Below are 23,525 nucleotides of genomic sequence, written 5' to 3' on the forward strand. Positions count from 1 at the left end.
GATGACAGAATATATTGAACATTGATTCATGAATAGTCATGCAAACAGAAATAAACAGAACAGGCAAAACCTGTATGTAATATGAGAAAATTCATTGTGTTGCAAACCAATATGCAACAACTAAGCAACGTGTGGTCATACAAAAACTAATAAAATTATTTTAGACTATAGACAGCCAAAGAGTTTTCTTAAAAGGAGGGAAAAGTAATTAACAGACATTCGTGAATTTTTTGCTTTGTTCAGCGGAAAGTGCGTTTGCAGCGAGGCAAATGTTAGTTGGCCCCTCAACCCAACCTTTTTTTTTTCCGCCCGGCACTTCTGTAATGCGACATAATATTTCTTGAATAAGCCAACCGATTATAGTACTTGTTTGTAATTTTGCACTATTAGCCGGATTGCAACAGTTAGCACTCCATGCAGCCATTTTACTATTTTCTTCAACATATCCTGCTAGAGGGTGGTCCTTACTCTTGGAAAATATTCGTTTGTGATCCGGGTGTCATAAGATCAAAAAGTAGAAATAATCTCTTTGGATGCAAAACCAAAGCTGCCTAGATCGGATCTTCTCCGATTCCTGCAGTAGTACAAGTCTTCCAATGTTGAAATACCTTTCAGCATATTCTGTCGTTACAAAAGAAAGAGAAAATCCTTGGATAATATATGTTTTGTGATCTAGGTGTCATAAATTAGAGGAGTAGAAATAATCTCTCCTAACCAAGGCTGCCTAGATCGGACCTTCTTCGGTTCCAGCAGTAGTACAAGTCTTCCAATGTTTAATTACCTTTCAGCATATTCTGTCATTACAAAAGAAAGAGAAGACGAGAATCAGTATATTAGCCAAAAATATCAAAAATAATACATTACATATTTGGAAAGTGTGCCAGTTGGGCGGTAAGTCTAGTACCACGTATCTTGGCCATCCAGTGAACGAGGATGGAAGAATAGCTTCGTTCCAAGCGAAGAAGCATCATCATCTCCAGCTTCCGTGGAATCATATAATCCTCAATATAATTTGCCATAGCATCCTTGATATATTTAATAGAATACATACATACATGCATGCATATATATATATATATATATATATAGATCAGATGTGAATACAACAGATTTTTTGATATCCATAAGTCACGCACGCAGGCACGATATCAATGTGTATATATACATATATATCCATATATATATATATATATATATATATATACACATATATATTATTTTGATAAATGTCGACCCAAAACTTCTTGAAGTCCAGCTTGTGTCTATATCAGTGAACCCACCAGAACTCATCAAATTCCTGGATGAGTTAGGTTTATAGAGCCAAACACCCCAAACGGGCTAGGTCCAGATTACAACGTACCCATACCCATCGTGTTTTTCTTTTCTTTTTTTTTCGAAAGGCCACCATGAGCACAGAAAAGCCTAGGATACCTTTCCTAACTCAATGCGCATACCTTCCATACTGATACGAAGGAGAACCACCGGGTATCAAATATGTCATATTTAGACAGCCAGTCAGCTTGGGAAGCTCCTTTACATCCTTGAAACAGCAAATAAAGAAAGAAAGATTGGGAAGCTCCTCTATATCCATAGAGGATGCTTCCTTTTTGTGTGCGTGTGTGTGGGTGTGCGTGTAGGATACCATGTAGAGGCCTCGCTGTCTAACAGTTTCACCAGACCTTGAGAAACGATTCCACAACCGTCCCCAGACCACGGCCTGCAGGAGAGAAACCATGATCCCTTGGTTTTCTCCCTTTCAACATTTGGAAAAAAATAAAATAAAATAAGAAAGCAGTAGAATCACCACCAGTGACGCAAGATTGGAAATCTCTCTAATTCCCTTAGCTGGAACATGGATATGGATGGACTACATCTTGTGATTGTCTCACTCAACCTTAGAAGATAGAAGTGTGCTCCAATGTTCGGATTCCGCAACTAGAAAGAAGCTGAGACAATTCTGTTTCATTTGTTTCTTCAATGGATAAAATTTTGGGGCACACATATTTGTTGCGGAGTATCGAGATATTCCGCATATCTGGATTTCATGACCACAACAATCAACATAAGTTTGTCTTGCCGAGTACCTTGAGGTTCGCTCTCTACTCCTGTATTCAGACATTTTACATTTAATCCCCATTGACCAGACTACGCAAAGGAAATTTAAAAAAGATTGATTGTGCATATGGATTAAACACCGAATCGAACAAAGGACCATGTCCTAGCTCAGCAACCCCAAACCCACAAAAAAAAAAAGGAAAAGGAGATAAGAAGTGAGGCAGCAAAACAAATAAAGTACCATTTCTAGAAGCATACCCAACAATTTTAAGATAATTATATCATCTCTAGAAGAACCCACATGCTAGCACTACGAGAAAAGGAGAAAAAGAAGACTACTCATGCGGTCTTTGGCTTGATTCTCTTCACCCTCGAGTACAGGAAAACTCCAGCGAGCGCCACACCAGTTCCTGCAATACAAATATTTTATTGGATAAGCGATAGATGTTGCAATTAGAGGCATCCAATAGATCTGGTCTAAGTTAACCACCACCAGCATCAAGTAGTTACCGAGCGAATTGATTAACGAAACAGGAGTTCTGAAAAAGAGAACTGAAGTCACAATGACTACCACCCTCTTCACACAGTTGCCCACGGAATGTGTTACAGGTGACACCTTTGCTAGTATCATATATGAAACCTGACACAGCATTTTCAAATCAAACCAAATGATAAAACCTAGCGAAGGGAAATTTACAAGAGAAAACAGGTGATGCGTAGAATTTGAAAAAAAAAAAAAGAAGAAAAAAAGTACAGCATTTGTAACAGGTGTGATCAACAATAGGTAGAAGAAATGCAGGGAAGGTGCACCAGTTTCTCAATCATTCATTCAGTTGAAGAACATGCAACCAGCCAATCATTTTTGGAATGAATTTCATAGAACCTAGAACAACTAACAACCTATTCTCCACAACTTCCGTAAATTTTGAACCAATCACAAGTAAAAATTTTGGAAGCGCATACTGTCACAGCAAAGTAGAGACTATATTGGATCCAGAACTACTTAGGAATGATGAACTAGGGGACATCTTTACAAAATTTGTGTTTTAGAGCATCTTATAGCTGTTTGCACAAATGCACGCATATCATGCATTATATTGGTAACTTCAGTATATGAATCCACCTTTTTCTTATGACTGAAAAACAAGAGGGCCATTGACTTGGATAGAGTGATCTATAGCCCTGGTTAATTAGAACCAAGCGACTCCCCTGATGTGCAACTTCTATTATTACTTAAATCATATCGCCTTTACCACTAAATAATAACTTTAAGGGTTTACTTGGCCAACCAAAATCTTAGAACCATGATTCTTTATATACTATAGTAGGATTCAAATATTGGGTTGTAAGGGCATATGAATAGTTAACTGATATGGCACATGTCATATCATGCACCATATCAATAAATGGTACCAACTTGTATGCCCTTGGCATGGTCAATCTTGGCGTCTGAATTTATTTTTAGACCTTTTCTATTATGTTTTATTATTTTAATGCTATGTTTTTACATAAATATGTTGTCTATTGATATAAGTACCCTAGTCATTCTATTCGATGTGCACTGAAGTTTTTTTATTCCTATTTCAATACATGGTTTCACATATTATGTAATTAAAGTTACATTGAAAAACTATATGGGTGCACTATAGATTTTCTAGAGAAAGAATACATTACCATATAATTAAACAACAATTTCCATGTTTTTGACGTAGAAATATAGTTCCTTACCCAAATACTACAACAAGTGACTGGCAAGCTCATATATTGATAGCCTAGCACATATAGAGAAATGTATACCTATGTTTGTGCAACATATATTTCTGTTCAAGCAGAAAGTACTATTTGGTTTCATGTTAGGTGAGATGGTTTAGAGACTAAGATATATAATTTTTCTTGCCAAACTTCTAGGTTTCAGCAATGTTCAGGTAAAATAAAAATTTGAGCCTTCAAGCACCTTCATGAATCCAAACAAATGTTTGATACTAAAAGATATTACAAAGATAGATATTCTTTTGTCGAAAAAAGAAGACTTATTTCAAACTTTACAGTCATAACATAGTGTGATCATGCTTTTGCCTCCGATAATTAAACTGCTTTGTTGGTCAAAGTTTATAACTCTACAAATTACCTATATTTTCCCCAAGATGACTTCCCTAAGTACTAGGAGACTTGATTCCCAAGTCCAAAGCTATCTAAGTCTAAGACCATATCATGATATAGCAAGTTATGTCTTATGATGAGATACCTAGTTGAATTAAACTATGAGAACTTGCCCAAAATGCATAATTTCAATTGTTGGCCCCCCAAACTGAAAATTGACTGCCATTAGTATAATACTACTATCTTAACCTTTTCCAAATTTACCATATGGAGATCAAGTTATGGATTTTATTACTTCTTGGTAGGTGATATTAGTTTGAACCAATTTCACAGTTTTCTTCTTAGACACTTAATGATTTATTTTAGCACTTCAAAACTCTTTATCATATCGCCATTTTTTAATATTCTAAATGGTCAAGTTCATGTTTACTTCATTTGCTAAAGATGCAAACATTATCCAATACTGTTATTTTGATAAAGTTTTGTGTACCATCATCATGCACACAATAGTGTTCTATAATATCCTCATAGTTTCTTGATGTTTAAAACTATTAAATCTTTTTAGATGATTTTTAATTTTAAAATATAATTCAAGTTCTTGTAGCATAGAATTTTGTTTTTGACATGTCTATCTGAACTGTCAAAGAAACAATATAATGCCGAGCACACAATGCTTGAAAACCAATATTTTGCACTTTGTTTGGGCAAAGAAGTAAGTTTACAGGAGACAACTTTTGAATTGTTCACAAATTTCAGACTTTTTGTAGTTGAAGCAAGGCAAAACCAATATGCCACTCAGATTGAGTTTCTGGCCTGAAAAGATAGCATGCTCTTAGCATTTGCACATTTCTGCTCTTAGATATAAAAAATTTAAGTAGCAATACCGAAGTTTGAAAACATTATCAAAACCATCATTGGAGTAGTCACAATTGGATACAGTTTTAATAACTACAATTAATAAGCTAATCTACAGCCATGACTGATTAAGAGACATAAGTAAATAACTTGGATTAAGAAAGCATAGATGATGTAAATTTCATCAATCATAACCTGCAAAAGCAAAGCACCTAAACTTTTGGCAACTACGATTCAAGAAAATAAGACATTGACAGCAAAATGTGCAAAGTCCAATATTCCAGAGATGACAACTATGACAGTACAATGTAAGCCTAGTTCTCCTAGATCTGTAACAAGTCGCCCAGAAGGAATGACTGCTTAACCAGTCAATAAAGAATCCAGAATCTGTTCAACACCTCAATGCATTTCTCCAATTGTTGTGCATCAATTCAAAGCAGTGAAGAACATGGTTTTGCGGAGTAATTTACCTATAGACTAGATGCACAGAAACAAAGAGTTTAGAATGTCTCACCTGTTGATATGCATGAAAACATAGCCCAGCAATAAGGGCTCTCATGTATATCTGTTTAACATTCAAACCCTGCAAAGCCCATAAGGAGAAGACCAAAGAATATCATCAGCATTAAACGTTTACAGCACCATGAATATTAACATATCAACATTATGATTGCTCATGTGCATCAAGATTGGTGCCCACAAGGTATTATCTTTGTGGAGTGCAAGCGCCAAACATGCATTATTCTAAAAGCCAATATAGACACCAATTCGATGCAGATTTAAGTACTTCCAGCTAGCAAAGACTCCATGAAAATTCCAAATCAGATATTTGCATACACATGTACATATATAGTATGCATATTACACACTCACATGTACACACAAACAGATGCATATGCATCATGCATGCACACAAACATATATTAGAGTGTATTTGCCAACATCATAACATCATACTCACAGCAGACTGCACAAATGAAGGAGTGAACTTGGTGCCTTCGACAAATAGAGTTACAGGAGCTAACAGGAAAAATGACATAATTGTTATTATCGAGAAGAGATTTATGTTGTCCAGAGATTCCTGTTAAGAGCAGAAAACTGGTCAAGAATAAGTACTAGGAAAAGCCAGCAGCAAAATTAGCTAACGCATTTGCCTTTTTTATCAGCTCTAGACTTAGTAATAATAAAGAATATTAAAGAAAGAACTAATTATATAAAGTTGATTAAAATATTAATATAGAAAATAAACTAAAATATTTTTTTGTTCCTGGAAATCTGCATCACCTCTTTCTTAACCATGAGCTTTTTGCTGAAAACATTGCGAGATTGGAAGGTCACGTTGGAAGCCATTGCACTCCAAAATCCAGCCCTGCTTACAGCAGATAAAGAGTATATAAAAATAACCCCTACTCCACTATAATATTTTTTTTTTAAAAAAAAACACTCAAACTGGATGACTGGAGGGAACAAGAGGGAGGGGGGAGCATTGAATGAAGACACTGAAAAAGCTTTAAGTGCTTGTTGCAAACAAATGCCTATGTTGCATTAAATTTATCAGCTAAGTTTTAATTCTACTAAATGACTCACCAGTTAAAAGAAGCTTCAGTCATAGATGCCAATGCTACACCACCAACAATCGGCACAAGAGAGAGGACAACCCAAACAGTAGGCAACTGCATTCGCATTCAACAAACGATTACTGGTCTAAAGAGCAGAAAATCCCAAATTATCAAGTTGCAGGCTCCAGTTTAGACAAAATGCAGCTTTATGGTTGTACATGCTACATGATCAACATCCAGAGGAGTTAACCTTCCTCTTCTCTTATTTTATCACAAAGACATTTATAAGTCTTGTTCAATTATATATGTTGACGCATTTAAATTGCAACCAAAAGGCATAAGATTATGAGAAACCAACATGTAGCCAATATTAAAATAGTACGGCTTGCCCAATTACATATTGGAAGATACCAATGGTAAAACGAGGCAACACCTCAAAACAGAACATGATCGAGCATAAGTATGAGCATGTTGTAAAATACAGCAGCACTATGTGCTGAGAATTCTGGTGCATAAAAAAAATGACAACAAGAATCACCTCTCCCAGGAACAAGGAAGAAAGGAGGACTGAGAAAAAGGGCTCCATAGCTTTGATTGTGTGTGTGAATGATACAGCAACTTTTCCCAGACTCATATTAGTGAAGAGGTTGCCCATTGTGTGGACCACAGCCAGTGGCAGAATTGCTGCAAGCTGAAAAGAACTCATAATTAGATACAATATATCTGCATTACATAATTGACCGGTTGCTCATAATTTTCATCTAAGCATCACATCGCGATACCTGTGAAGAAGAAATCTTTGGTCTCCTGTAAAGATTAGTCATCCACATAAATAAGACAAGGGCAGTCCCAATAGCGAATTGACATGTTGTGATGGTTAATGGGAATGGAAAAACCTTCAGAACCTGAGACACATGGAAGCAGTAAAATTACTTCCCAACTTATCTCACATCAGACTACAGCCTAGCCCAAACAACCCAATGATTATGTCTAAGCAAAAAAATTTCTTTACAATATTTAGCTTAACTGGAAATTAAATCAATCTGGTGTTTCAACTTAAAGGGAAAATAGCATAAAGAAGAAATCATCTAAAGAACATTCAAATAAAAACAACCTAGCTTTTAATCTTATTGATCATTTTGCATTATTGATATGTCTACTTAGTAAATCAAGCCTTGAATTCCTTTAGAAACAGTAAGGAAGATATTTATGAATGAAGTTCAAAGACAGTCCACTACAGGTTTAAGAAAGGAAAATAAGGTTCGATCCAATATCAATATCTATCAGCTTTTATCATGCATACCGAAGCGACTAGTAAATACTGATATGCAACATCATGGGTTAGCAGTATGGACCCCAGTATAAATTACCAACTTCATATGTACCATGAAGTGGTAAAAGACAGAATAGTTCAAACTTCATTAGAGCATTCTTGTCCAACTTGTCCTGCATTATTTTGTTACCCTGAAGCCAAATCAGACCAGTCCCAAGCCAGACCCAATTATCTACTACGATTAGAAGATGCTTAATATATATGTTGTCATCATATCAATGTAGGAGCTAACAATGACACCACCATAGAAACAAAGTGATCAGTCACTATTACAAATTCAATGCAATCTAATTTTGCTGACCAGATTTGTATTCGATAGGTCAAGTTTATGATTAGATTTTTCCTAATAACATGCCTTAATTTTGAAAATAAAGGAGAATAGATAGAGACGCCTGTCCTTAATCAAACAGCAAATCCTAAAGCTTAAATTATCAGAAAAAAAATAAAGAACAAAAATAACCAACTATCCAGTGTACAAGTTATTTCCCTCATCCTAAAGATGAAACCCTGCCAAACTTACCTGATTCCCTAATATAACTAGGTTAAGTAATATTTCTCTAAACCTATAAAGATTATGATTGGGGGCTCGTTTAAGCAAATATAAGATAGAACCATATATTTCCATGACCTGAAATTTGAGCCTAACTTCATCAGAAGACTTTAGCCATCTTTAAAGCGCTATAACAACAAAATTAGCTAAAACCAGCCAAACAGAAGTCGATGAACTTGTGATCATTTCGAACTATGCGTCCATAAACCTATACGGGCATTGGTGAGTCCAAAGAGAAATTTTTGATAAAAAAATTGTGGGCTCATAAAAGAAACATCAAACCTAATATACTATAACAATTTGAACATATCATAGCTTATGTTCTTTTTGATGTTAAATGAATACTCCTTTTGTATCCAAAACAGGCGAAGTTTCTTTAGTTATTGCTTTACAGCAAGATCACTTCCGGAGAAAATCCATAATTCTGAGTGATCCTCTTTTACCTGACTCCACATATTTCAGGGGATTGAGTTTGTCTGAAACTTACTTAAGCCAGATAGATGCATAAATTGAGGTAGTTTCGACACTGAAAAACAGTTCTGGGCAAGGTTGTTGCTTGTCATAATAGAAGATCTACAACTTGCAGTGTTTAGACAAATGACCCTTTTTCCAGGTGAATAAGGATGCAAAATCAAAGGCATATGCAATTAAAAAACTTTGATGCATAACAATCCACAGCAAGATGTAATAAAAGAATAAAAGAGATGCATAACGACTGTAAAATAAGTTCAGAAAAGCAAAAAATCCTAAACCACAATCTATAAATACACATCAAGAACTTAAGCCAAGACAAGATTAAATCAAAGAAGATTTAATCATGTCTTAATGATAAAAACTGAAGAAAAAGCAATTCAAGATTCAGATTCAGTGGATAGAATCTTTTTTTTTTGGTGCCAGTAGATAGAATCTTTGATCTGCCTTCCATTAAAAAAAAAAGAAAAGAAATCGAGCTTTGCCCAGACGTGGGACACTCAGGAACGGAATTCCAGATCAAAATCCAAGAAGACTGGCTCACAAGATCCCTCAACACCACTAAATAAATAAACCTCTCCTCACTGTGATCGGTCCAGATAAAGACAAAGAAAGAAGAAAAAGGGGGTTGAGGAGGAGGAGACGTGCCTGCTTGTTATAGATGTTGAAATAGATGTTAAAGAGATACCAGAGGCCGAAGAGCGATCCAAGCTGCAGGGTTCCAAGCAGCCCTCCACCGCTGCTGGTCTCGCCGCCGGCCCTCTCGGGGACGGAGGAGCTCGCCCTGGCCACGAGCACCTCCGCCCTCTTCCGATCCGGCGCGTGCGAGCGGCCGGAAGCCCAGCCGGGGGCGCCGACGAGGCGAGACGAGAGAAGGGGAAGAGGGCGAGAGAGGGCATTCCGGATCGGCGATGGTTGGTGGGAGCGAGTCCTAAAGAAGGATCCAGCGCTCGGGCTCGGCCTCGAAGGCCTTCGAGACCGGAGGAGAGGGGTCGAGGACGACAGACCAAATGCAGCACTCTGCATCTCGCTTCCTTTGCGTTGCCTCTAACTCTCTCTCCTTCTCTCCTTCGCTCCTTCTCGTTCCACCCCTAGTCCCCACCTTATAAAAAAATGAGAGAAGCGTTTGGTAGCATCGGTCGTATCGGCGCGGACACGTGGACCAGGTTGTGTGCATGGGGCCGGTTGTATCTCCTTCCTTCGCACGAAATCATCGTTGGATCATCCACCGCACAGATCTCAAACCGCTCCGAAGGCGTCATTTATCCGACTGCACAGATCTCAAGGCGGGTAGCTGATGATCCAACGGTGGTCTCGCTCGAAGGAAGGTTAGGTCAATCATCGTTCGCGCCAAAGATACACCTTTAGATGGAAGCCAGTGCGTACTTTTTTTTTGGGTTTCTATAAAGCCTTTTGAAAACTTTACCTTTTTTTTTTCCTTTTCTGTAAAGCATATGCAGCCACACGGGGGCATTGACACGTGCACGTTTGTTTCAAAACCTAGAAAGAGCTCGGCACGCGCCATACACACGATTGATGGCAGGAGACTGACCGTTCTCAACGAGCGTGATGAATGTGAGAGGTGGTATGGGTGTGAAGCGATTTAGGTTGTCGTGATTAACGCTTACAACAAAAAATAAAATAAAATAAAATAAAATATGTGGACGGCCGATGGTAAGTAGAGATAAAACCCTAATGCTTCCATCGTGTGTATCGCATACAAAGCCGTGGGTGAGGCAGGGTTGTCTGATCCATGGTTCCTCCCCTCAATCGGCCTTCCAAATTTTTGTTGCGATTGTCTTATATGTCGATCCTATTCAATTTTGTGTGAACGGTCATGATCTCCTAGTTTAATTATTTTGTTTTTAATAATATATTTCGCAACAGAAGCCCACATTGTTTAATTTTATGGGTTGATACATGTCCATCTACCGCTCCTAAACAGTTTGCTTCTATATATAGGTCAGGCAAGTATGGATAACTAAAATAGAGACTCGGCTTATAAAGAATTCTTCATTTGCTACATGGACCATTATTAATACATCGATATTAATATATTAGGCCATTCTTAAAATTTATTACTTAATCTATAAAAAGTATGAATGGTATTGGTATTGATATGCTCAGCCATCATTAGGATTTTTTTTATTATAATAGAAAGTTGGCTATTAAAGTCTTCTATTTATCATAATTCATTACACTGTCATATTGCATTTTCAAAATAATTGGAAAAAGAAAAAAAAACTGTATGTATTGATGTTGGTGCATCAAAGCAAATCATTGATGGCATATTCTTCACACGATTACTCGAAATAGTTAATACCATGTTCTCACGTTCAAAACAAAATAAAAGAAGCATATAAGATGATAATAGTGTAATTCTTGTCCGTGTAAAGGGAATCTAAAGCAATTTCAATTCTAGCATGCTTTAGTTAAATTTCTATATTATATTACTTACTTCCATATTACAATAGATATCTTAATATAATATAGTATTATTTAATATAATCCATTAGTCAAATATTATGATAATTCCAATATTATAATACATATATTATATTATCTATTATACATCAATTGTATTTGGACAATTAGTAAAATTTAGTATTATATAATATAAATAAAACAAATATAAAAATTATTGTACTAGTAGCACTAGAATACATAATTATATTGGTTGGATATAGTAAAAATTATAGTCATATTATATTATTTAGTCATTTATGTATTGTTGTTCTTATACGTTATATGAACTTCGAGGCTATCTAGCGGCTGTGCATCCACCTCGGGTGGTTTTGTTTGTGTGGAAGGTGGCGTGGAGAGTCTATCTTCCATATTCTTTTTATCTGTTAGCGGGCTGCTCAAATTTGAGAGTGCGCCGTAGCTTCCTTCGGGCTGATGCAGAGGTGGATGTCAACAGAGGAGTTCTTGACCTTCCTGCAAGATTTTCTCCTAGAGGCCAACCTTTGTGGAGTAGGGGATTAGGGCTGGCTAGATAGGAATGCTAGAGTTTTTAAGGATAGAGGCGCACATCTGAGGCTAATGGTAGATCGAGCCCTTATTCATGCGGCGGAGGTTCTTAACATTACTATATCGTCATCTTTTGGGTTGGTTAGAGAAATTTGGGGCTCTCACTCCGCTCTTGTAGCACCCAAGATTATAACAGCATCTTGAGAGCCTCCACCCTTTGGTTTTTTCAAGATGAACTTCGACGATAATGTCAGCGAGGGAGAAGGCAACGAAGGTGCAGGGTTTGTCATCAAAGACCAGGAGGCTAGATTTGTGGAGGTTAGGGGTCGACGGATCTTCGAGCAGACTCTGATCGATGCTAAGCCCAGAGCTGCATGAGAGGGTGTCTTCTATGCGAGGCGAGTGTTGGGCGCGAACCGTATCATCCTTGAGGGGGATTCAGTCATAGTGATCGAGTGGATTCAGGATCCGAATTGTATTTCTGATAGAATACGACTGATCCACGACATCTGTTGACTTTTGAATGAGTACGCCTTCCATCGAACTACTCATACCTACAAGAAGGCAAATAATGTTGTAGACTGAGTGGCATCCTTTGTGGCTCAGCATTTCTAGAGTTTCACCTGGAACGACCACTTCTTAGTTGCGTCGCTTTTGTATTCCCTTTATCTTTCTTGATCTTATGGGCTGCACCCACATCCATTTTGTTTGAGCCGCCGTTGTACCCCAAGAAAAAAAGAAAATAATCCCTGGAGGCCGGGGACGTTAATACCGGATCAAAACCAAGTCGCTGTCATGCAATTTGCCGGCGAGCGCGCCGGCTTTCCACCTGCAATGCTACGTCATGGCCAGCAGCAGCACTTCCTCGCGATCGTCGGCCCCAGCGGCGCCGGAAAGACCACGCTGCTACCGATCCTCGCCGGGATGATTCATCCAAGCAGAGTCTGGGGTGAAATCCTCGTCAACGGTCGCCGAATGGACGTCTCCCGCTTCCGGAGGGTCTCTGGACATGTCCCCCAGGACGACGCGCTCTTCCCGCTGCTCACGCGACGTCGAGGAGTGTCTCACCGACAGCGCCTGGCTGAGGCTTCGAGCCACCCGCAGCGAGTCCGCCACCCGAGTGAGGGAGCTTATCAGAGAGCTGGGACTGGTCCATGTAGCCCGTTCGAGGGCTGGTGGCATATCGGGCGGCGAGAGTTGTCGGGTGTCCGTCGGCGTCGACTTGGTGCACAACCCGGCCGTGCTCCTGCTCGACGAGCCGACGTCGGGGCTGGACTCTGCCTCGGCTCTCCACATCGTCGCCTTGCTCAAGTCGATGGCCGTGCTCCAGGGCAAGAAGAGGTCCTCGACCAGGTCGTACTCATCTCCGACGGAACCGTCCGGCACCAGAGAACGGTCGCCCTTCTGGAGAGCCGGCTAAAGGAGGCCGGCCATTGCATTCCACATTTCCACCCCACGTCATGGATGCCATGGCTACTCTGGTTGTAGAATCCACAACTCCACCAGCAGAGGTAACTAGACTTCCAAACTCTCGCACCAAAGAAGACCGCATCTTCTACGCGAATTTCCGGTGTGGGGAGGTCATCATCCTTATGGAGGGGTTCTTTAGAAATGTCGCAAGAACCAGGCAACTGTTTGCAGGTAGAACGATCCGATCAGTGGCGGCCGGTTTCGGGCTCGGAACGATATTTATGAATGCAACCAACCTGCAAGCCAGTGTGGGGTTCTTCGCCTTCAGCGTCACCTTCCTTCTGTCCTCGACGACAGAAGGCCTGCCCATCTTCTTGCAGGAAAAGAGGATCCTTGAAAGAGAGACATCAAGAGGGGCCTACAGGGTTTCTTCCTATGGGATAGCCAATGCCCTCGTCTTCCTGCCTTTCCTTCTATCAGCTGCTCTGCTCCGCACCACTCCAGTGTATTGGTTGGTGGGTCTCAGGAGGGAAATGGATGGGTTTCTCTACTTCTCTCTGGTGGTCTGGCTGGTGATGCTGATGGCCAACTCATTCGTCGCGTGCTTCAGCGCGCTTGTGCCTAATTTCATTATGGGGAACTCGATGATTGCCGGGCTCCTGGGCTCCTTCTTCCTCTTCTCAGGCTACTTCATAGCGAAGAAGTACATGCCCAGGTACTGGATGTTCATGCAGTACTCGAGCTTGTTCAAGTATCCATTCGAAGCTTTGGTCGTAAATGAGTATGGCAGGCAAAGGGGGAGGCAGGCATGCTCGGGGATAGAAAGGAAGAGGGATGTGTTCTTGATGGAGCAGTGTTCTTGAGGCAGCAGGGGGTGGAAAAGTCTCAGAGGTGGAGCAATGTGGGGGTGATGCTGAGTTTCATCTGTGGATATAGGATCCTCTGTTTTGTGTTCCTCTGGTTTAGATGTTACAGAATGAGAAGATGAGGCTAGAGGCTAGAGGCTTCTGTTTTCCCCATTTTTTTAACTTGATATTTTACATTCTTCTTTTTATATATCTGAGATGAAGCAGTAGGCTTTGTTCTTCAGCATGCCCCCTTCTGAGCTTTGCTTATTTCATTTATTCGTAATCATTATGCACCAGTAATTTATGACTGTTAGTGTGATGTGATCCCACTTCTTCATGAAAGTGGATTAACATGAGATCACATGAACGGTGATAACTGTCCAGATAATAATATAGCCGAGAATTTATGAGCACGTATATTTAGTCCCATATTAGTTATTCGCGGAAGAGATCTTCGGTACTTATACAAGACTGAATAACTCAAAAAATACTTTTCAGCTAGCCTTTTTTGGTAAGGTCCTGTGTTCTTATAAATGGTAGCAAAACAAGCTCTATCAGAGCAGGTACAGTATGAGTTCTTTGGGCTTGAACACGAGCCGATCGTGATGCTTGTAATTATATTTTACTGGATTTCAACTCTTAGCCTGATGAGGATGCCAGGGCTTAAATGAAAGAAGTATGTGAGAATCCATGCGGATTTGTGTTTAGTCTTATATCAATTATTCGACAGAGAAATTTTGGATACTTATATAGGATTAAGAATTCTAAAAATTACTTTCTGGTTGTCCCAAAATCTTCGTGCTCGGTGCTACTCATCCAACCAATTAATGCTGCAGGTAGGCACACTGTTTGAAGACATAAATAAAATCTAAAAGGGCCAGAACCATGTAAAGCTTCCACTCATAAAACCTGCTCACTCTTTATCACATTCAATAAGAAGTTTAAGGCAAGGCCATTAAATCTGTAATAACATCTATCCATTATTTTTGTTTTTGAGAAAAGGAAGGCAACACTAGCCAATTTCGTTAAGATAATGGAAAATGGTACAAAGGAAATACAGAAGAAAGGTTTAAGGAGAAGGTATAAAAGATTAGGAAGAGGACAGCATTGTTATTCTCTCCGTGGAGTCAAGCATTTTAACCTATCCTATCTCCGAACTATAGTTGATAACCATATTCTTTTTCACCCTGCATACTCAGAAAATTTTTCCCACAAGCATGTAAGATATCTCAACATGATATCATAAATAAGCAGCAGAATATTTAAATAATTAATGTTCAAACTTTAATTTCAATAACTCAATCAAAATTAAATATCTTACGAACTAATAATATTTTAAAGTCTTTTATTAACTTTAATAAAAACTTAATTTAAATAAAGATAACAAAATTTTGTCACTAGTCACTCTCCCAAAATGAATCTCTGGATCAAGCTAATTCTCCAAATTTATAAAAATAGTAGAATATAGAATAATGAGCTAGACAATACAATAAATAATGAATACTTTAGATAGATAAATCAAGCAATAAAATAAATAATAATATTATGAAAATAAGCATGCAAAGTGCATCAATTCAAAACCAAATCTAAACACTATCCAGTCATTTCAAAATTTAAATTTTGTTGATAAATCAATTTCTTTAAAAAAAACTTTAAGTTCATTTCGGCAGCTATGAACTATGACTATATATATTTATGCCTTATGGCTGGGCTAGAATATGAACTCAATAATAATTAAAGTGTCAACAAATAACCCCTACTAGCAAAGTATTGATATGCTAACGCATGACCCTCACTGAGGGTAACGATATACTAGCGCATAACCCCAATTGGCAAGATATTGATACACCAACTCATAATCCCTCTGGCAGATTCTTCCAATATCAAAATCAATCAATCATAATCCATAATAAAGTCAATACCTTCAATCATGCTTCAATTAATATTCTATAATAAGATAGATTCAACAAATAAATATTGTGCTTCAAGTTCATAAACCACAAAAATTAGACTCAAAATCTATAACATAAATATTATATAATTTGCCGATAAATCTAAAAAAAAAGAGTTGTGTTATTTATCTTGCGAGAAAAATTAAACTACAAATCCAATTATTTTCAAAAATCTCTCTCACAGCTTGATATTAAAAATTATATTCTCGTCAAAATTTTGTCATAATTACTTTAAAATAAAATTCTAAATTCCAATACCGTCATAGGGCTGACCAAGAAAGAGTGTTCAACATCCAAGTTGGTTCAATCAAAATGAACTTATCCGATTAGGGTGCAGATGGTATGACAGAAATTAAGGTTGACCAAATCTAACAGTATTCAAGAAGGACTATTTTGGGGATCAACACATTGCTTGATGGCTACGAATTAGGATTCTCTTTATCAAGATTGATCAAAATCACTGAAAGAGTCTTTTATCTGATCCAACAAGCTTAGAGAGAGTAGTGAGAAAGTCTAGATAAAGAAAGAGAAATAAAAGAAACAAATTGGGGAAACGAGAGAAACTGAACTCTTTCTCTCTCTCTCTCTCATTTTTGTTTTCTTTTTCTTCTTCTTCTTTTTTCTTTTTCTTTTTTTTTATTTGGCGAAACATAGGAACTCAAAAAGTATCGGCTAGTGGGAGGAGAGAGAGAGAGTGACTTGGGAGGAGAGAAAGAGAGTGACTTGGGATGCGCACCCAGGTGCGATTTTTTTCGTGCGGTGTGTGGGGACTTTCTCCGAACACCTGGGGGGCTTAGGGTGGTGTGGGAGTGGGGTCGCTCGTCAATCTTCGTGCAACCGGAACCTGAGCTGGGCTCCACGGATGGCGTCACTGGGATCGGTTGCACCGGGGGGGACGGAGGCTGCAAGTCAGGGTGACTTACCGGCACGACCTCAACCGAAGGTGGCTGGCAATGGCCGGACGTGGGCGGCAGTGGCGAAAGGAACGGCGAGGCCGCCGATGTGGACCCAGGATCAGATCTCAGAGGTGGAATTGGAGGCGCTGAAGCGACAGTTCACGGATGTGGTGGAGATACCGTCGGAGGAAGGGAAGCTGGCTAGAGCAGCGTGGAGGGACACTGCGGTGATTGTGCGCAGTGTGGGCCGCCGGGTGCCAGTGGAGTGGATTCGCCGGGAGCTGCGGATGGTCGGAAAGCTCGATTACGACGTCGAGGCCTTCCTGATGGCAAACGAGATCTTTGCCTTCTGCTTCCGGACGGAGAGTGAAAGGGAAGCTGTCATGGAGGCAGGACCGTGGCTGGTGGCCGGCCAGTTACTTGCTATGGAGCGGTGGCGACCGAACTTTGTTCCGGGAGAAAAGCAGCTCAGTCGGCTTGTGGTCAGGTTCAGGCTCCCCAATCTGCTAATGGAGTATTGGACCAGAAGCTTGATTCTGAGCATTGCAGCAAAGGCTGGCCACCCTCTGGCCTTGGACAAGTTCACGGACCTTGGTCGGATGCTAGGTTACGCACGAGTCAAAGTGGAGCTGGATGCGAGGGAGCCGATTTGGCCGGGGACCTTCATCCGGTTAGGCACTGATGTGCACTGGCAGACCTTCCGCTACGAAAATCTACCGGCCTTCTGCTACCAATGTGCTCGCCTTGGTCATGGAGTGGACGCCTGCCCCTATCAGCCAGATTCGATGGTGTCGGAAGCTCCGGGCGACCGCAGTGCTTAGCATGCCTCGTCACCGGAGTCGATGGAGGGGGTTGAGGCGGTGAGCCGGCCCCCTTTTGGGCCGTGGTTGTCGACTACCAGAATCTGACAGCCAAGGGTGGTTAAGCCGGTGAAGAAGACGACCGAGTCAAAGGGCGGGGCATCACAGACTCACCCGGCTTCTGAGTCCGGGCCGAGTTCCCCTGAGTCGCCTTTGGATACCGAAGGATGGCAGAAGCCAACTAAGCTAGCTAGGCGGAGATCGCCGGGGAAGGGGGCGGCCGGTGACTCGGTGGTCGCGAATAGTGAGCCCATCCAAATCGGCGTGGTGACCGAGTCAGTCGGGGCGATGGGCCAGAACCTAGGCTTGGAAAGGCCGGTCCACCATGCAGCCCCTAAGTCGGTTCGGGGCCAGGGCCTCAGCCCGATGAAGCGGGCCAGGAGCCCAACTAAATCAAGCATGTTGCTGGGGGCGGGGAAACACGTGTGTGGGCCAGCCCAGAACTTGCCCAGAGGCGGGAGGAAGGGAGGAGGCACTTCCGGAGCGCCTCCCTACCGTCGGCGAGGCCCCCTACTCGATAGAGGTCAGCCGGTGATGCAGGCGGCGGTGGTTTGGAGTCTTCACCGGCGGATGATGGTGCCCCGGCGAGCGGAACGGACCCGTCGGCGTTGGCGGCAGCGGCTGACTCTGGAGGGCAGGTTGGTGCCAAGGTGTCGCTTGCAACCTCCTCCCCGAACGGTGGTGGTGCCTTGGCGAGCCGGAAGATGCGGCCTAGTGGAACGGTGAGGGCCCCAGCGCCTGTGATGGCAGAAGAAAGGCAGACTCCAGCCGTGGGAAGGAGATCGGATGGAGACACGACGGTGGCGGTGGGCATCCCGAGGCACTCAGATGGGGTCTCGACGGGTAGGCCACCGGCTCTGGTTGCCTTTGCAGCTCGCCCAGCCAGGCGGAGTGGTACGATGGAGGAGTTGGGCAGCTCGTCCACGACGTCACTCTCCCCCCTGCCAGTTGGTGAAGTGGTGAGGAGGGGTGTGGCAGGTGGCTCAAAACAGGGATCACCAATTCTGGAACATGGGAGGGTGGTTGATTTGTTGAGAGCTTCAATCCAAGGAAGTGATACTGTGCCAGTAGCAGGGGGAATCAATTTGGCACTAGGAGTGGATAGCCCGGGGAGAGTGGGCACAACCTCATCTGATAATTTTTAAATGAAGGTGCTAGCGTGGAATTGTAGGGGGGCGGCCAAACCATCCTTTTCCTCCTCGTTCAGGAGGTTAGTTCAGCTACATAATCCTGAAATTTGCTTTCTTTGTGAAACACGGGTGTCCGGAGATGGATTACGTCATGTGCAACGACGATTGGCAGGTGATTGGGAAACCTTTGCAGTGGAGTCTCGGGGTTTATCGGGAGGTATCCTGTTGTTGTGGAAGCGGGGTATGGCTTCTGTGGATGTGTTTTGCAATTGCCCTCAGCAGGTGGTGATGGTCATCTCAGAACCAAATGAACCCCCGTGGGTGCTATGTGGGGTTTATGCTAGTACCGACTACCAGGCAAGGAGGATACTCTGGGGGGAGCTGACTAGTCTGCTGATCCAGGGAGTACCGACTATGGTGGTAGGTGATTTTAACTGCATCTTAAGCCCAAATAAGAAAAGAGGAGGCAGAGCCTATTCTGACTCGGTGGATAAGAGGGAGTTTCGGAAGTTTTTGGGGAAAATGGGCTGGTGGACTTCGGGTTTTCTGGACCCCGTTTCACTTGGTGCAACAATCAACTTGGGCAAGCTAGAGTGTGGGAGCGGATTGATAGGGCCATTGCATCAGCGGACTGGATCCAGCAATTCGCAGCCTATCAGGTCAGTCATCTAGCTCGGATTGCTTCTGATCACTGCCCTCTCTTGATATCTACAGTTTCGGGATCTGTCCACCACAACCCCTTTCGCTTTGAGAAGCTGCGGTTGTCCTATCCCCAGTCTTGGGATGTAGTCAGGGAGGCGTGGAGTGTGTCAGTTCGGGGTGATGCTATGCAGAGAGTGTCACGCAAGTTGGAGCTCACCAAACGGCGTCTTCGTCGATGGAACCGAGAGGTTGTCGGCAATGTTTTCCGGAGGTTCGAGGAGGTGGAGGCAGTGATACTGGACGCCCAGGGGCGGGAGGATCGAGGAGAGGAGCTTACGGAGGCCGACATGGCAGATCTGCGGCGATCACTAGCCTTCCACCACTCTTTGTTGCGCCAACATGAGATTTTTTGGAGACAAAAGTCCAGAATCCAGTGGGTCAAGGACGGCGACCGGAACACCACATTTTTCCACCGATCGACAGTAATCAGAAGGCAGAGGAATACGATCCGATCCTTGAGGGTCGGGGTGGGCCACCGAGTGGAGGAGGATTCGGCAGTTAGACATGCTCTTTTCGAGTTCTTCAGGTCCAGGTGGACGGATGATGGTGGTGTATATGAGATGTGGTTTGCTCCCCCGATCGGAGACTACAGTAGGGGAGGCAGAGAATACAGCTTTGGTTCGGCCAGTGTCAGAGATGGAGGTGCAGAAGGCGGTTTGGAGTCTTGCAGAGGATAAGGCCCCCGGGCCTGATGGATTTCCACCTTTCTTCTTTCGCAGATATTGGTGCGTTGTTAGGAGGACAGTGGTGGAGGCAGTATAGCTTTTTTTCAGCCGAGCGAGGATGGCAGATGATTGGAAGGCAACTTTCATTACATTGATACCAAAGCATCTGGACGCTTCGGAGCCGAGTCACTACAGACCTATTAGTTTGTGCACTACCCTGTACAAGGTGGTGGCGAGAATCATGGTGGGGAGAATGAAGCATTTGATGCCTAGGATCATCAGTCAGGAGCAGGGAGCCTTTGTGGGAGGGAGGAGTATCTCGGACAACATTTTGCTTGCTCAGGAGATGATGGGCGATCTGCAGCGAGCCTCGAGGAGACGAAGTTTGATGGCAGTTAAAATAGATATGGAGCGAGCCTATGATCGGATCCGGTGGGACTTTCTACGACGGGCATTACAGAGCTTTGGGTTCCACCAGACTTGGATTGACTGGATCCTAGGTTGTGTGCAGGGGCCTAGCTTCTCCATTTTGATCAATGGCATGCCATCGCCCTTCTTCCGTGCTACTATGGGACTTCGCCAGGGATGTCCTCTGTCCCCGTTCTTATTTATCATCTGCTCTGATGTGCTTTCCCGTTTCTTGCATGCGGCTTGTGGGAACCGGGAGCTGGTGCCTTATTATCCAGCCCCGGGTGCCCGACCTATTTCTCATTTGTTATTTGCAGACGACTGCCTCTTACTTGCTAGAGCGGGGGCGACGGATGCTAGAGCCCTTTAGGGAGTGCTGACAAAGTATTGTGTCATATCCGGGCAGAGGGTCAATCTACAAAAGTTCGCTATCCTCTTCAGTCCCAGCACTGAGGGGAGGGTGCGACGGGAGATCAGGATGATTTTGGGGATGCAGGAGCAGATGGGGACCCTGGTTTACCTAGGGGTCCCCATCACAGGGAGGAGACTACGGGTGGCAGAGTGCGCTACCTTATTGGAGAGGGTGCGGAGCAGACTAGAGGGGTGGAGGGCATCATCGCTTTCTATGATGGGGAGATTGACATTGATCAGGTCAGTTCTGTGCTCCATGCCTATTTATTTGATGGCTCACACAGCGGTGCCGAAGTCCGCGTTGGAGAGGATAGAGCGGCTTATGCGGAGCTTTCTTTGGGGCTCCTATGGGGGGGGCATGGGATACACCTGCTAGCCTGGGAGAGAGTGTGTCAGCCACTGCGTGAGGGTGGGCTGGGGGTGCAGTCACTGTCAGTGCGACGCGAGGCTTTTTTGGCACGGAGGGCGGTATAGTTTGTTTTGAAGCCGCATGGTCACTGGAGCCAGTCATGATTGCCAGGTATGGCCGAGCGGGACCCGAGGGGCTGGTGATAGCTCCTCGGAGGAGATCTTTCATGTGGCGAGAGATCGGGAGGTATGTGCCTATGGCTCTGGCGCATTCGAGGTGGCTGATCGGTGACGGACAGAGCATCGATGTGTTGGAGGACCCATGGGTGGACGCACTTCCACTGAGACTATGGCCGACGACGATCAGTGTTGAGGCAGGGGCAGGACTTCAGGTCTCTGACCTGCTCAGGCCGGGGGAGGCAAAGTGGGATGGCGATAGGCTGGGCTAGTTATGTGGGGAGCATCTTGTGGAGCGGGTACGGGCGATCCCCCTTCCGGGATCTGCAGGTCCAGATGTCAGAGTTTGGAGCACTACCTATCGAGCCAGTGCTGGGATCGGCGAGGTTTCCCGGGTTCTTCAGCTGGGTTTACAGTCGGGCCTAGACTGTGGTTGGGTGTGGAGGTTCGGACTACACCAGAGGGTTGCCCTCTTCCTCTTGAAGGTGGCTTGGGAGCGGTTGCCGACATGCTCAGTTTTGAGTAGACGTGGTATGAGCCTGTCCCCCTTATGTCTGGATTGCGGGGTAGCCGAGTCAGTGGATCATGTACTATTCCACTGCGTGAGGGCGAGAGGTGTATGGAGTTTGACTAAGATCCAGGGGGACGCCTGGAGTGGGAGGGTTATTTTCCTGGAGGTAGTTCGGCATTGGGCTGGTGATCCCCAGATGCGGAGATCAGCCATTAGGGCGTCTTGTACAGCATATTAGATATGGCTGGCCAGGAACGCCTGGGTGTTTGGGGAGCGGCGGCTATCCCAGCGTTTTGTGATGGAGCGGGCCTATGCCCAAGCTGATGAGATTATCCATGTAGAGTCTGCTCATAGACCTTTGATAGCTCGGGACACCTGGGGCTCCCACATTGTTTCGGCAGCTCCTCATAGGGTATTCCTTACCTGGGAGCCCCCACCCCCGAGTTTCCTCAAGATCAATTTTGATGGCTCTGTCTTGGACGGTGGCAGGAGGGGAGGGGCCGGATTTACTATCAGGGGCCCCGACGCTGATGTGATGGCAGCAGGGGGCTGTCAGATTTTTGATACTTCGGTTCCAGGGGCAGAGCTGCGCGCGGCCTGGATGGGTCTGTCCTACATGCGGCGGGTGCTCCACGCGAGCTCGATCCTGCTCGAGGGTGACTCAGCTACGGGGTCAGTTGGATCCATATAGGCCCGAGCAGTCATGGTGGTGCCCATCCCTTACTTCGTGACATTTGGATGATGGTGAGGGAGGGGTTTACATTACAGGCTATGCATGTGTATCGGGAGGCTAATGGGGCGGCCGACTGGGTGGCATTGTATGTAGCGTGCCACTCAGGAGGTACCCTATGGGCTGGGGAGAGAGATATGCCCGGAGCACTTCGGGATCTTTTGTATTCTGACTCTATAGGGTGTATTCGTACCCGCTATGTATGAACCGTCCGCTTTAGCAAAAAAAAAAACATAGGAACTCCCTCCCCCTCCTCTTAGAGCTAAGGAGGACCATGGTGCCGGTGGCTGTGGTGGTGATTACCAACCGAAGGACTGACGGTCGGGTCACCATGAATAGTGGTCAGCGGCAACAAACGGTCGGCAGCGAGGAATCAACCGAAAAACAACCAAACAGGGGCTTCCCGGCACCCAAGGCTCCGGCTATGGTCACAAATCGACGCAGAAGGTTGGAGGAAGGATTCGGCAACAAGCGCCAACGGTGCAGATGGCCGGAAAAAAGTCGGGAAATCCAAAAAAATGGAAAATAGGGAAGCACTCTTTTGAGGCAAAAATCTGGCAATTACTGGCTAGAATCTGAGCTCC

General features: G+C 43.5%; 2 protein-coding genes and 1 pseudogene across 2 annotated transcripts; 2 read left to right on the forward strand and 1 right to left on the reverse strand.

The window, feature by feature from the left end:
• Positions 1-2,067: 2,067 nt before the first annotated feature.
• LOC103709292 (phosphoenolpyruvate/phosphate translocator 1, chloroplastic-like) lies at positions 2,068-10,043 on the reverse strand. The gene is made up of 9 exons (XM_008794571.3): positions 9,572-10,043; positions 7,352-7,474; positions 7,108-7,260; positions 6,598-6,683; positions 6,295-6,379; positions 5,972-6,091; positions 5,525-5,593; positions 2,566-2,695; positions 2,068-2,465 (listed from the first exon to the last, which is right to left on the reverse strand). Exons 1-9 carry the CDS (start codon positions 9,947-9,949, stop codon positions 2,395-2,397), a joined length of 1,215 nt encoding a protein of 404 aa, XP_008792793.1. The 5' UTR covers positions 9,950-10,043; the 3' UTR covers positions 2,068-2,394.
• Positions 10,044-12,688: 2,645 nt separating this feature from the next.
• LOC103709349 lies at positions 12,689-14,450 on the forward strand (annotated as a pseudogene).
• Positions 14,451-16,965: 2,515 nt separating this feature from the next.
• LOC120112545 lies at positions 16,966-17,820 on the forward strand. The gene has a single exon (XM_039132116.1). It carries the CDS (start codon positions 16,966-16,968, stop codon positions 17,818-17,820), a length of 855 nt encoding a protein of 284 aa, XP_038988044.1.
• The last annotated feature ends 5,705 nt before the right edge of the window (positions 17,821-23,525 follow it).

This window comes from Phoenix dactylifera, chromosome 11, assembly GCF_009389715.1.
Source record: "Phoenix dactylifera cultivar Barhee BC4 chromosome 11, palm_55x_up_171113_PBpolish2nd_filt_p, whole genome shotgun sequence".
Lineage (NCBI taxonomy): Eukaryota > Viridiplantae > Streptophyta > Magnoliopsida > Arecales > Arecaceae > Phoenix > Phoenix dactylifera.

Excerpts from the sequence above, each read along its gene's own strand:
- LOC103709292 (XM_008794571.3), bottom strand. The coding sequence starts at position 9,949 with ATGCAGAGTGCTGCATTTGGTCTGTCGTCCTCGACCCCTCTCCTCCGG. Across the intron at positions 6,684-7,107 it reads CTTCCTTGTTCCTGGGAGAG|TTGCCTACTGTTTGGGTTGT; the intron begins GTGATTCTTGTT and ends ATGCGAATGCAG. Across the intron at positions 2,696-5,524 it reads GTTTTCATGCATATCAACAG|GTTTCATATATGATACTAGC; the intron begins GTGAGACATTCT and ends ATGCTGTGTCAG.
- LOC120112545 (XM_039132116.1), top strand. The coding sequence starts at position 16,966 with ATGGCGTCACTGGGATCGGTTGCACCGGGGGGGACGGAGGCTGCAAGT.